The 15,034-nt window shown below is 40.6% G+C and overlaps 1 protein-coding gene and 1 long non-coding RNA gene across 3 annotated transcripts; both read right to left on the bottom strand.

Annotated features, from left to right (window-relative positions):
• Window positions 1-518: 518 nt before the first annotated feature.
• LOC122764147 lies at window positions 519-5,477 on the bottom strand. 2 transcript variants are annotated; one of them, XM_044018474.1, is made up of 2 exons: window positions 1,025-5,477; window positions 519-643 (listed from the first exon to the last, which is right to left on the bottom strand). In XM_044018474.1, the coding sequence occupies exon 1, from the start codon at window positions 5,472-5,474 to the stop codon at window positions 1,269-1,271; it is 4,206 nt and encodes a 1,401-aa protein (XP_043874409.1). In that variant the 5' UTR covers window positions 5,475-5,477; the 3' UTR covers window positions 519-643; window positions 1,025-1,268. The 2 variants fall into 2 exon arrangements, with proteins under 2 accessions (XP_043874409.1, XP_043874410.1); XM_044018475.1 differs by lacking the exon at window positions 519-643 and having other exon boundaries at window positions 969-3,050; window positions 3,639-5,477.
• Window positions 5,478-8,746: 3,269 nt separating this feature from the next.
• On the bottom strand, window positions 8,747-14,142 carry LOC122764149. The gene is made up of 5 exons (XR_006359554.1): window positions 13,184-14,142; window positions 12,842-13,013; window positions 12,454-12,741; window positions 11,148-11,215; window positions 8,747-8,983 (listed from the first exon to the last, which is right to left on the bottom strand). It is a non-coding gene; the product is annotated as an uncharacterized LOC122764149 (long non-coding RNA).
• Window positions 14,143-15,034: the final 892 nt, after the last annotated feature.

Below are 15,034 nucleotides of genomic sequence, written 5' to 3'. Positions count from 1 at the left end.
CAGTAAGCCCATGTAAAAATAAAGTACACAAATATACAAATAAGTGCATTACTCAGCCACATCATCATGTCTCCGTACTGGGTCAGGCCACAGGACTTCATCCACATCACAGGCCACATGTTGTCTGGCCAGGCAACGGGGTAAAAACCTCTGGCATGCTGTATCCAGGCTGTTTCATGCACAGTCTGACACGATCAACAGTAGAGAGGCTGACACTGTTGATACCCTCAACATTTACATGGTCCTCAATGATCTTCTGCTGAATTTCACTCAGTTTAATGGCGTTGTTCTCACGGACCATATCAACAATTAGGGTCTCTTGGTGTGGGGAGAACATAGCTGTCCTCCCACCCCCGTGTGGCAGTCTTTCAATTCTACAACAAGAGAACATGCAGTTACAAAAGATATACATGGAATACTAGGCCTACAACAGTTAGACCAACCCTCCATTACAATACTACAGTACATTGGTACAGTGATGTACAGAAACATGTACTTACTTACGGTATACTGTGGTTGTCAAGTCCTCCTCTTGTTCAAAATCCAAAGGACACAGGACAACTCAAATTTCCAACTCAATCACTTTTATTTTCCTTTTGGCTTTATCAGTTGATTGGTCTGGACGGTAAATTAGGTTGTAAACCTTGAAAGACAGAAACAAAAGTTACAATTTTAATTAAACATTTTAATTAAACATTTTTTAATGCATTTTAAATAAATGTAAACATTAATTAAACATTTTAAATGGATTAAACACTTAAGCCTTTTACATAAAATAAAATCGAATTTCATCCATTTTCTACATTTTTTAATAAAGTTTTAACATTTACTATCCTTTTGTATCTTCACCGTTAATTTTCCAAACTCAAAAATGAAATACTGTTGTATCACAATTCTATTTAACTTAAATCAATGCAGCCAATGCTTCAGTGTGTTTTTCCAGGCAATCTACAAAGTAAAACAAACTTAAACATTTGAAGCAGCATTTCAAACACCATGAAAGTAAATAAAATGTTTCACCGACCATTGGCGTCTTCGGACTGAACCTATGAGTGAACTTGAGGTCTTCTCTCTGAAGTTTGTTTGACTGAATGGCTGAGTCCCTCAGTGTCTTCACAGGTGCTCCAAATAAGTGACAATGACTGATCAGGTGACAGGCAGTCAGTTTGCTGCTGCTGGTGAACTCTGGGAAGTGTAGTTTTCAGACCCATTCTGAGAGTCAGCTCAACACCTCCCACTTGAGCTCCTGGTTTTTCCAAATCCAGAGGTCACACAAGCCCTTCATTTTCTTGTTCTTCAGCGGGAAGTAGAATGACAAGGCGTCTGACATCTCTATGAAGAATTGTGGCTGGGATTTTGTTTTGAAGCCTTCTGGTTTTTTCACCATTTCCTCTCGTGGGCCCTTCTTTGCCTTTTGCCTTTTTGATGTGAACAGGATAGCTGGGAAAAGTCTTCACAAGCACATCTCTTACAATGCCTTTGCTGTCAGCATTCACACTGACCACTCTAGCCAGCTTGTACTGTCCTCTTAGGGCATTTTGGTCAGCCAACCAGACCACATCTCCAACAGCAACATTTCGCTTTTTGGTGTGCCATTTGTTTCTTATGAACAGATTTGGTCCAGCCAATTGGCTCCACTTCTTCCAGAAATGGCTTAACTCTGCTTGAATATGTTTAAGTCTTTTGTAAGGGTACCCGTCAAACTGGAAATCTCCAGGGTCTCCCTTTGGATTGGCACGTCCTAAAAGCAGAGAATTCGGGGTGATATACTCTACACAATCTTCTCTGCTTTGAGTTCTTGCATCAATGGGTCTCTCATTTGCAAGGTTGGCTGCCATGAAGAGAAAGGTTTGGAATTCTCCCCATGTGAAAACGCCATCTCCACCAAGGTTGCTCAACGCCCGCTTCACTACTTTGACAGCTGCCTCTGCTGCACCATTCCTATGGGGAGAGTCTGCAGGATGGATTTTCCACGACCATTCTGTACCATGCTTGGCAGCTGTATCTTCAAGTTCAGACCTGTTCAGTCGGTCCAGGAATTTGTGAAGCTTCTCCAGAGCAGGTCTGGCTCCCACAAAGTTAGTGCCAGGGTCTGACCAGAGTTTCCTGGGGTGTCCTCTCAGTGAAGTGAATCTTTGATAGGCTAGCAGGAATCCTTCAGATGACATGTCACTCACCACTTCAGTGTGTATGGCTCGAGAAGCCATGCAGCAGAAAACTATCCCCCATACTCTGAGTCTAGCTCTCTTCTTGACCTCATCTTTAACTTCATAAGGGCCGAACAGATCCATGGTGGTGAATTCAAAAGGTGAAGCTGGGCCTGTTCGCTCTAGAGGCAGGTCAGCCATGATTTGTTGACACTGTTTTGCCTTGTTTTTCCTGCAGACCACACAGCTGTCAACCATTTTCTTGGCAAGTCTACGGCCTTTTATTATCCATGCTTTCTTCCTCATCCGGAGAAGGGTTCCTGCCACTCCTTCGTGGTTTGCTTTGTGGGATTCTCGTGCCAGCAATGTAGATACCCATGCTTCAAATGGTAAAACTGGCACTGCTGTCTTATCTTCGTTGAACGTCTGAATTCTGCCTCCACAAACTAGCAGTCCAGAGTTCACATCTTTGTATACTGCCAGTCTGCTTAGAGTTGTGTCTGAAAAAGATATACCTTCTTGAGCTGCGAGAAAGAGGTCCTTGAGTGCATCTTCATGTTCTTTGACAGTCAGCATAGCTTGCTTGGGTGATGTTACCTCCCACTTTGACAGTTTAGGGGCCCGGCACTTCCTCTTCAGCCACTGCTTGGCAGCTAGACAAACCCAGGCAATCACTCTCACCAGTTTGGACAGGCTACTGAATCTTCTTACTTCTACAAGATCTTTAACCCAGCCAGTGGGCTTCCTTCTTAGAAGAGGTGGGTTTACCACAGGATTTTCCTCTTGAGTCTCAATCTTTGGAATTTCCTGGATGGCTTGTGGGTCTACTTTCTGCTGACTCCTCCTTGCTTGAGCTCTTGTCAATGCACCTGAGAATGCCTTCCTCTGGAGTTTGTTTACACTCTCTCTAGCATGAGCTGCAACCTCTCCAGCGGATTTTATAGGCCACTCCTCCAATGGCCACTTCAGGAACTCTGGTCCATTTTGCCATGTGGAATTCTCCTTCAAATCTTCAGGAGCGCCCCCTCTTGTTATGATGTCAGCTATGTTTAGATCTCCAGGGATCCACCACCAGTCTTGCATTAGTCCTGCCTTCTGGATTTCACCCACTCTATTTGCAAAGAAGGTTTTGTACCCATAACTGACTCTTTGTATGGCTCCCAAGACTGTTTGACTGTCGAGTAGATGGAACCATCTCTCAATCTTCATTCGAGCATGCTTTTCCACATACTTCCTGATCCTGGCTGCAAAGACAGCACCACAGAGCTCAGCTTTTACAGCTTCTCCCTTCTGATCCAGAGGTGTCAGCTTGGCTTTTGATTCAACAAATCGAACTGGTGTCGTCACTGAATGAGGGTTTGGCGCCACTAGGTGGCTTACGTACCACACTGGTCCGTTCCACTTGTCCATGATTTTGTTGGAGAGTTTTATGGCTGCGCCCCGTTCAACCATTTCGTTAATCTGGGTAGCATATGCGACTTTCCAGTCTGGCTCTCTACTTAGTTGCTTTTCCATCCTTAAGAAACAAGCCTGGACAGCACCTTTGTTGTTTGGGAGAGAGGCAGGATCTACCGTCCAAGGATACTTTGCATCCCAATGTGGAGCTGCTGTGTGAGCATCCCCCTTCTTGTAGGTGAGGCCTCCTTTAATGATCTCAAGCTCCCTCTCCTCTGCCAGGGTCATTTCTTTTCCTCCTGGTGGACAGTTTCCACATCGGCATCCTCCACATTTTGGCTCACATGCGGCTCCGATGCTGTCCCAGTGCCACCACTCAAGGAACTCACGGTTGCTGGCAGCTGTAAATTTGGTCTGAGCAACATCCTTCTGCTGTAGCTGGGCTGTGTCAGTTGTTAGACTTGCGACTTCTTGATATTTGGCAGCTGCTGCCCTCATGGAGCGAGCAAAGTGTGTTTTGGACTCATATGCTGCAACCTCCACTTCTTCAAACAAGTCGGGATGTGCTCCAGCCACTGTCTTCCCTAATGGACTCTCCCACAAGACGAGGTCTCCGATTATTTTTACCCTCTGGGGAGCCAGTCTTCCCTCTCGGTGGCTTATGAGAAGTTCGACCTCTTCTGGCCTTTCCAATTCTTTAAGTTTGACTTCTGGGAAGAATTTTTTCAGCTTCTCAGGTTCAATTACTTGATGCACTCTGGCGATTTCATCCAAGCCGTAGCAGACCATTTCATGAGCTCTTTCCGTCCCTTTTGGAGTCTTGACTCTGACTTTGAGGAGATACCTTCGTGTGTTCACCTTCATGGTCATTCCACCAACTCCATGCACAACTAAAGTTATCTTCTCACTTCTTAACCTCAGTCTTTCAGCAGCCTTATGGGTAATGTAGTTTGTATCTGAAGCAAGATCAATTAAAGTCCCAATCCTCTGCCCTGCGTTTGCAGTGACTTGCATCAACATCATGATGACAGGAAGTTCAGAGATCCCATTTCTCTGCAGTAGCTCAGATTGGCCTGAAGCGTCGAGTGTCACTGTGTTTTTGTTTGTGTTGGTGAAAGCCTTTCTGCATCGATCTGCCATTTCTGGGGAAAGTTCTGATAAGATCTTCTCTTGTTCCTCCGTTAGCTTGCTTTCACCTTTGCAGTCCTTTCCACTTTTTCTCTCTTCCCCTCTTTTGACTTCTCCTTTTGGGCAGAGGAAAAAATGGTGGTCTGGGGCACCACCTTCCCTTTTACAGTCTTTATTTCTGCATAGGAAAGTGTCTCTGCAGTATCCTTCTTCATCATGGTTTCCAAGACATCTTCTGCATGCTCCCAGCTTTCTCAATACAGCTTTCTTTTCTGGTAGCTTAAGTTTTTTGAACTTTCTACAGAAGAAGATTTTGTTGTTGTGCCCACTATCACCACAGATACCACATACCTCATCAAGCTCTTCTTTCTTTGTGGTTTTTGTTGAAGCAATCTTCCTGTCATACTTCTTGTCTGGAAGATCTGATTTCTCCATCTTCTCCACAGTTCTGAGCTGTTCAAGTCTCTCTAGTATTTCTTCTTGACTTTTCAGGAACTTCAAGAGCATGTCAAAGTGGTTGTCTGATGTGACATTGTTTCTGGGTTCAAACATGAACATCAACCAGTCTCTTTTAATAAAGTCAGGCAACTTACTTTCAATTGATTTAATTACCAGTGGGTTATTTATGGCTCCAGAGTTTCCTAACTCTGTGAGATCCGCTAGGGCCTTCTCCACTGACTGAATGAGGTCAATGACCTTTCTGGGCTGGTTCCCCTTCACTTGTGGCATCTTCTCCAGCTCTTCAAGTATTTCCACAGTGATGGTTGACTTGTTGCCATATCTGTTTTCCAGGACTCTGAACATGTCATTGGCATTTGTTTAGGTTCAAAGCCTGAGGTCCTTTGAGATTTTGTCATCCACACTTTCCAAAAGTTGAATTTTCTTAACTTCAGTTGATCCGGATGGCTCTCCCTGCTTTTGCAGACTCTCCCAGTCTTTCCTCCATCTGTGATATTCCCTCTTGCTTCCATTGAAGATAGGTAGAGTGGTTGGCTTGATTCTCACTATTGGTGTGAATGTTGCTGGTTGGGGTAGTAGTTTCACTCCTGTGCCTTGCTCATTGATCGTCCGCGCAGTGGCAAATTCAGCTTTCCTTAATTCAAGCCTGTAGTAGGATGCTCTTAGGTCCTTGACTCTTCCACCTAATTCATTCTTTAATTCATCCTTTTTGAGCTGCTGGACCGACTTCCCCAGGATCTCTTCTGCCATCTTGACTTCTGCGTCAGCAGCTTTTACTGGATCTGAAGCCGTTTATCCTCAGGGCCAGGCTGCTCTGCGTGGTTTACAACTGTCAAGTCCTCCTCTTGTTCAAAATCCAAAGGACACAGGACAACTCAAATTTCCAACTCAATCACTTTTATTTTCCTTTTGGCTTTATCAGTTGATTGGTCTGGACGGTAAATTAGGTGTAAACCTTGAAAGACAGAAACAAAAGTTACAATTTTAATTAAACATTTTAATTAAACATTTTTTAATGCATTTTAAATAAATGTAAACATTAATTAAACATTTTAAATGGATTAAACACTTAAGCCTTTTACATAAAATAAAATCGAATTTCATCCATTTTCTACATTTTTTAATAAAGTTTTAACATTTACTATCCTTTTGTATCTTCACCGTTAATTTTCCAAACTCAAAAATGAAATACTGTTGTATCACAAATCTATTTAACTTAAATCAATGCAGCCAATGCTTCAGTGTGTTTTTCAGGCAATCTACAAAGTAAAACAAACTTAAACATTTGAAGCAGCATTTCAAACACCATGAAAGTAAATAAAATGTTTCACCGACCATTGGCGTCTTCGGACTGAACCTATGAGTGAACTTGAGGTCTTCTCTCTGAAGTTTGTTTGACTGAATGGCTGAGTCCCTCAGTGTCTTCACAGGTGCTCCAAATAAGTGACAATGACTGATCAGGTGACAGGCAGTCAGTTTGCTGCTGCTGGTGAACTCTGGGAAGTGTAGTTTTCAGACCCATTCTGAGAGTCAGCTCAACAGTGGTACAGTATATAGTATGTCATACAGTAATTGCTGTCAACATTTACAGACTGTACTATAATGTCAAAAAAGGTAATTACCTGTTCTCTTCTCTAAATCTTGGGATTATGGTGGACACAGTGAATCTACTGATGTTTGGTTGTAGCCTTTGTCCGGCCTCCCTCATGCTCATACCATGGACAAGAACATGGTCAATCACAGTCGCTCTGATTTCATCAGATATCTTCACTGACCTCCTCGACCTCCTCTCACACAAACTCTTCCTCTCAGATTTCTATCCATCATAGGGCCTCACAAACCAGTGCTCTCTGAACTGGCTTATATGTTCCCTCACATCATCAGCCACAAGTGTGATCAGTTTTGAGTTGTTGTCTTCACGTGGTGACACTTGTGCTTTAACTGTGTTTGACTTGTGTCACCTGTGCTCACCATTATGCAGCACAGGTGCATCACAATGAAAATGTGTTGGCAAGTTGTGTCTAAACAGGTGAAGAGTGCTTATGGTTTTGACAAAAGACTGATTGATTCAATCAGTGGGTTCAGGCAACTGAGCATTTGGTTCAGACAATAGGGTTTAGTGTTTTAACTATTGAGAAAAACTGTAACAGAGATATATGTATGTCTGTCTGTCTGTCTATATATGTATCAATGTATTTGTCTGTCTGTCTGTCTGTCTGTCATCCTGGGGCTACATAGGCTATTCTTATTGTTGTACAATGGCATTTCTTCTTTAATCACGAGTCAATTGAAACAAAATATTTAAATAATTGTATATGAATTGCTCTCATGTGAAAATAGTAATATTAACAATAATAATAATAATCCATCCATCCATCATCTACCGCTCTATCCTCCACCAGAGGGTCGCGGGGGGTGCTGTGCCAATCTCAGCTACATGGGGCGATAGGCGGGGTACACCCTGGACAGTTGGCCAGTCCATCACAGGGCCACACACATATAGAGACAAACAACCATTCACTCTCACACTCATACCTATCTATGGTCAATTTAGGGTGTCCAATTGACCTAATCCCCATATTGTATGTCTTTGGACTGTGGGAGGAACCCGGAGAACACGGAGAGAACCCAGGTTCTCTCCATGCAGAAAGGCCCTTGTTCCAACCGGGGCTCGACCACTACGCCAACCGTGTGGCCCTACAATAATAATAACAATAATAATAATAATAATAATAATAAAAATAATAACAATAATAGTAATAACTGAAATACCAACAATAATAGGCGTGTCATATGTGCATATATAACCAAATCTTTTGGGGGAGCAAATGCTAATGTAGGTTATATGCTTGCATTGGCTAATAAAACAGACTTTTTATTTCTGTATCCTTTATTTTGGTGACTATTTACATTAAAACTAAACAAAAAAAGAAATAAACACAGATCTTTATTTTATATATGGCCCTCAAAGTGCTGTCTGAAACTAGGTCTGGGATGGCCTGTGTCCATGAAATGAGAAAACACTTATTATCATTGTTCATTTATTTGAAACTATATATTTCTTCATTCCTATGTTATGCTTATATAGCTATATACCTATATATGTATATTTATTATTCTTTTATATGTATTATTTGAACACTCTAATCTTATTTGGATATGAAAGCCTATTATTGGCTGATTGTCTGTTTGTTCCTAATCTTTCTTTATTGTATTTTCTAAATAGTTTATCATCACTTGCTATATTTGTGGAGCAATTCCAATAATCGAGCTCGTTAAGTAATGTATAAATCTACTGTTTGTGGATTTTGACTCTCAGTGTGAAATAAATAGGCTTACATGCATGCATACAAACTATGACAACCTCAGTTAATGACAAATACAAAACGTGCTTAATGTGTGTCAACTGTCTGGAAGAAACACAAACATATACTGGGTACATGCACTGTGCCAACACTTAACTGAAGTTCAGCAAGCCTAAACACTCAATAGCCCTAGTGTGCTGGTACTTGAAGTATAAGAATGATGACTTTCTTACATGTTGAGCTTAATAAATGATTGATGTTTACCAGATGTCATTTAACATGGTTGATGTGTGAATGGCATAGAACACAAGATCCATGAACACATTCCTTCAATAAACACAAAAGACACGTGTTGCAGCACAGTATTTGATTTGAGCTCAGTGTCAGTCATTTCTGTCGATTGTCTCTTTTCCCCTGCTGTGAGTAGAGCCCAACCAGTTAGGTTCAGCTGAACCAGAACCAGAAGGAGGAGGAGACTCAGGGGTGGCAGTGTGGTGTTGTTGTGCAAATGTGTTTGCAGGCTCCCATGTGTCATCCCAGGTTTTGCCACTGCAAAGTATCAGAACACAACAAGTTGTTATCAGACAGTGCAAACTTTAAGATCATGTTTAAACAAAGCAAAACAAAACACTCAAATAAATGGATTTCATTCATGATTAAGAGTGTTTTCATTTACAGACATTCAGTTTGTTGAAGTGGCTCAATGTAACTGAAGAGGAAATTGAAAAAGTCCACTTTTTGGGGTCAGGGTCAAAGGTCGGTTATGTGGTCTAATAAGGAGCTATGACATGAACACTTGAAGAAACAGAGTGAGTTTCAACATTTGAGTATTCTGTATTCTTGATGAGATTGAAAGAAAAACACCTTGGCCTGTAACACACAGACACATGACTTTTGTGCAATGTTTTTTTATTATGCTCTGCGTAAAAAAAAAGAAAAACACTAGAAAAGGTTTGAGGCTGTTTCAGAAAGCAGGAAACTCTGAGCCTAACAGCTAAAATACATGGGAAATGGATGTGGGACGTGTACATATGCAGGATGCAATGGGTTTGTTTGACCTGCTACAGTCAGTGGCCTGTGGTTGCTGCCAGCTTCAATGTGTGCATGTTGAGTTGAGCTAAGTCATAATGAAGTTTGTTCTGAAGGTTTTAGAAGCTTGGCTACTTCACTTGCCTTCTGGTACAATGAGGTATTTATCTTCATCATTTGAAACAGATTGTACTTGTTTTCTACACTGTTTGATGTCGGAGGGCTGCATAGCTGCACGTCGAGAAGAAAAAGACATGAGCTGTGGAAACATTCAGTAGGGTCGTGGCTCCAAAAGCCATGTAACACTTTCAATTAGATACTGTATAATCGGGCATGCTGCAGCAGCCATGTCACACCACATGCACCCCATGTATTTTCTCTCTCTCAAGTTGTCGGATTCAGGACTGAAACTCTGAGTTGGTTGAACCTGACGGAATTCATGTTCATGGTTGTTACGTCCCCGTTACAGCCCACGTGACAATGGTAAACAAAAAAAGCCTTCAGAAATGGATCTCTGATACTACCATTCTAATGCATGTATATGCAGATTGAGAAGATTTCTCTGTAAATAAAACAGTTACATTGGTCAAAAGTATCAATAACTTCACAATAAAGTTTGATTCTGTGTTCCATTAGTTAATCATGGAACATACTTACATTTCCTTGAATCAAGATTTGCTATTCACAGTCTATTTAAGAGAGTCATTGTTTCTTCTTCACTCAGAAATATTAACATATAGGCTTATCACAAATATGATTTGGATTGTATTTTTTCTTCATTGTATAAATTCTATTCTGGCGAACAGTGGGAACATTTACATCCTGAGTGAAAGAAACAAATAGTTAGTAACGCTTCACACCCATTTAGAATTTTAAAACTGAGATCTTACATTATATACACAATAAACATTGTAGTGGAACTTATAAAAAAAAGCACATGCATTATGCTGAGTTGAGAAATATAATCAAGAGATGGAATCAATGTTTTTATGGACTGAATCAATCAGGAAACAGCTTATGTGATACACAGAGAAACCAATGGTTTGTTGAAGAAAACCTGCCGGCCATCAGGTTCTGTTCACAGAGTCATGTAGTTTAAGGTAACTCTCCTTCTGGAAATGGAAATGGAGTTCCCTAAAATTCCCACTGCTATTCCTAAGTCTTCTCCTCTTCCTCATCTTTCTTACTGCTTCTTCCTGCCCTGTTATCCTTCATGTATTCTAATATCGCTGCTGACACTGCTCTCATCCTCACTGCAAAATGCTGCTGGAATAGGTTCCTACAACCTATCTACCCCAGGCACTACACCTCTTTTCCCCACAATTGTGAGGATAGCTCTCAGCTACCATGGGCTCACCAAGTTCAAACAGGAGGTGCAGCAAATACATGACACATGTGCTACTTTTGTTATGGTCCTACAAACATGCTGCAACACTTTCTTGGACTCTTCATGAAACAGTAGTGGAGATAGAACAATTGTGTATGAAGTCTTAGCACATAGAGCAAGGCAACCAGCACACTTTCACTTCTTCTTTCCCCTACACACACACAGATAAGGAACAATCATTTGAGCTGTTCATACAACCACTGGATAGTTGTATCTTTGAAAGGCAAGAATGACTCACTGAGACAAACAAGAAACCAAATGAAGAATATAGAAAATGAACATGCTATAAAATCTTACCTCATGTATCCTTCTCCCAGAAATTGAGCCAAACTGGAATATTTTCTGTCTACTACATTTTCGACAACCTAATATGAGGAAAAGAGAAGAAAAGTTTATGAAGCCATGAATGCAATGCTTTGTAGCTTCATCAAATATCAAAGTACTGACTTTTTAGTCAAGAAGTGGATTTATGTTAGGTGATCTGTATTCTGTTTTGTCCTTTGTTTTCGCCACACTGCAAGATGAACCGCACTGGGTTTTCATAGGACTGAAGTCACATTGTCAAAACTCTTCATAAACTTAATGTTTACTGTTTTCATAACTGTTAAAACATATTCAAAACACTTAGAGTTCTTGAATTTCTGCACTAACCATGTTGAAATATATATATGTAGAAAATATCTTAGTATAAATGAATCCAAGATAAAATGAAATAATCATTCCAAACAGCTGCCAAATCCAGGAGAGAGGAAGGACTAGAAGCGTCACATTCCTGTACAGTATAAATCATTATACTACACGTGTTGCTTTGTTGTGTAATTATTATAGTTGCAGCCCTGGAATTTCATCAACTTGTTTTTGCTTTCAAAAGTACTGTAAATGACTTGACACAGAGATATAGACAAAGGAAATGGAAGCAAATGAAATAATATTCTTAACGTGTAACAAATAGTTAGTTGATCCTACGTGTCAAAAACTGAGATCATACATTATATACACAATAAACATTGTAGTGTACTTGTACATGCATTATGCTGGGCTTTTGCTGGACAATGAATGCGCTTCCATGCCAATTCTTTGATGGACTGAATCAATGAGGAAACGGCTTATGTGATACACAGAGAAAGTAAAACATTTGTTTTCCTTTGCTTGGTGCGTACCTTTACTCAATTTCTGCTAGTTGTTACAATGTGTTACGTGTGACAGTGTGTGTTTTCTGGCTGAGAATTGTTGCCAGTGTTTTGGTCCAACAAGCTGATTTTGACGCATGAAATGTTTTGCTGGTTTGAGAGGTGAGATTAACTGTTTGGACAAGATGCATTTTGGTAATGCGACTGCATGTGGCTTCACTACTGATCACTGCAAGTTAGCAAAGACAAGTCAGAAATCAACATTAATCATGTCTCTGGTTAATGTTAATGTAAACTGTGGCCGCTTCAGAGTGCCAACCAACACTCAGGTCATTAAATATAGAAGAATAGAATATTGTGTACTGGATCCTGATTCAATGACCCGAATGAAGCCTGGCTTTTCCAACCAATAATTGCCCAAAGTCAAATGAGTCTGGGAGCCAATTTATTAATGCATGCAAAACAAAACTTACCCTTTTTCTTCTTAAGCCCCTCCTTTTTTAACTGGGAGTCATTTCCTCTCTTCCTCTTCTTCATTGCTGCAACAGTGGTAGAGGTAGAACAAGAAGAAGAAGAGAGAGACGGACAAGGGACAAGGTTCAGGACAAATACAGTCTCCTAGGTGTGGTCACGTTGCTCCATGGCGAGGCTGCTGTGCTGCTCCTCGTCCTGGCTGTGGCCCATACCCTCGACGGGGCTGTCACCCTGCTCCATGGTGGGGTTATCAGGCTCTGCTGATGGGTCAGTGTTGGGCTGCTGTTCTGTTGAGGTCATTCAAATATATTTTTCAATTCTTCTCAAATTAAAACTCAAATATATGTTTCAAACAAAGGCATTCTGAACAAAAAATCTTGCTCTTACCCTTAGTCAAAAGAAATTCATAAGCCCTCCTCATCTTCTCCAAGAAGTTTTTGGTGGTAGATGTGAGGGGCAAATGGGTTATTATGTCAGCTACCCACTTGTTAGAGGCCTTCTTGTCTTTTTTTCCCATAAATAAAATGGGCTTGTAGCCTATGGCCTCAAGTTTTCGCACCTGAAATAAAAAGTAACCAGTTGGCACACATTAGTTAAACCCATAGCATGATTGGACACTTTAGTACTGTAGCAAGCATTTAATGGCAGTTAATGGAGTACAGTGGAAGAAAAGGAGGCGCAACTTGTTTGATTTAGATCAAACGAATAAAAATGAGCCTTTTCACTTACTGCAATACGGGCTGAATCAATAATGCGGCCAACATTCCGGTTTGGGACGATACCTTGACCCCACTTGCTGTCCAATGATGCTGTCTTTTCCTTCAACTTCTTCTTCATTGACAGGCTCACATAACACATGCTGCAAGTTTTGAGGCTTGCAGCATTGAGTGTCTGGCAAGATGGACAGGGCCTGAACTTTGGACGTGTCTTGACACACACTGATATAAACAAAAACAAGACAGATAACAAGATATTTTTTTACAGACAAGAACTTAATACTGACAGAAAGATACACAAACAGCAACAGAAAGACTGACAAGTACAACACAGCACGGGCAGGATAACAAGACAGACAGACGTGGCTCTAAAAAGTGCCTTTGGTTTGCGTTTTAGAAACGATGCTTCAAGGAGGGACAAATGGAAGAAGACAATTGAAGGACCTGTTGGAGAGAAAACACTTTGAACCAACTATTCAGAATTGAACAGCCTAGATTTGACATCTGTGTTCTCCTCATCAGAACGTTGACATCATACTTAAGACTACCAACATACTGACCGTTCACACTACTCATTTCAATTCAATTCAATTCAAATGGGCTTCATAGGCATGCAGGTTTAAATAACAATGAATCACTACTCTCCCTCTCCATTTATCATATGCTGGACTGCTAAATTATAAAGCAATTATGTATAGCCTATATTCTATTCTATTTACATTGTACTATTTTACTATGACTGTGCCCAGAATGATTCCATTGTGCTAGGGACCACAATGGAAATGAGCCTATGGGCTTTATTGTGTCATCCCTGACTATTTTGTATTTGAATCTATGACACACAGAGTGCTTGATTCATACTATATCAATAATGGTCAAATCAAATCAATCAATCCAAACTTTGACCCAGTAAGCCAGTGTACAAATGGTTCAGACAGTTTCATGTCAGTCTTCTACAGCCCTTCAAATGAAGTGGTGTATATAACATAAAGTTGAATTGAGCACGGAAAAAGCATCATGTGCTAACTACTCGCTTACAGCATCACGTGTTAGCTAACCCTACGTGCATTTGGTGCAGCAAGTTATACCTCAATGTCTTAAATAGTTACTGTACATCAAATGATTACCCTGCTCTCCTAAAGATGCTAACAAAAACTTATTTTCTTGACCTGACACATTTTAAGGCGTACATTTAAGGATTTTATCTCGATATGTCACCTGTCTAATTAATTTATCAGTGTACTTACCGAGGGGGAAAACAGCAATGGGACGCTGCATCTGGGTTGCCAGGTCTAAGACAGAATCAGCCCGAAATCTACAAGATCCATGTGTGAATGTGCTGATCTGAAGTTAGTTTGGTAGGATTTAGGAATAAATTAAGTATATCACTTAACATATGGGTTTCTATATATTCCCCATATAATGTGAATGCAAAAATAGGTCTACCCCAGCCAGCAGACAAAGACTTCAACCCGCGGGACTTCAATTCCGTAGGAATAGCGCGGACATGGCAACGCCGTCTCATCGCATACAATTACGTCACACACTTCTGATTTAGAAAAAAGTACACTTTTCCCAATAAAAATAATAATCTTTACTTTTGCATCATTCTTTAAAAATACTATGGCTCGTGTTGTGATAAGAACTGCTTGCGAATCCCTGCTGTGACTGCAGATTTCCACAAAAGTGGGCCAAAATACGTTTCTTGAGTATTAAATAATCTCTGTAATCGCGATTACAAACCTCAGAGACAGAGAAATAAAAAGCATTTGAGCCTATTATTTGCTGTAATATTGCCTAATTGTTGTATGGCCTAACACAATACTCAAATCATATAATTTATTGTAACCAATCAATCAATCAA

The sequence above is a fragment of the Solea senegalensis genome, unplaced genomic scaffold (assembly GCF_019176455.1).
Source record: "Solea senegalensis isolate Sse05_10M unplaced genomic scaffold, IFAPA_SoseM_1 scf7180000017253, whole genome shotgun sequence".
NCBI classification, from domain to species: Eukaryota; Metazoa; Chordata; class Actinopteri; order Pleuronectiformes; family Soleidae; genus Solea; species Solea senegalensis.
This window is presented reverse-complemented; position numbering and strand designations above follow the sequence as displayed.

Bases quoted from the DNA above. Each gene is read 5' to 3' on its own strand.
- LOC122764147 (XM_044018474.1), bottom strand. From the start codon at position 5,474: ATGTTCAGAGTCCTGGAAAACAGATATGGCAACAAGTCAACCATCACT.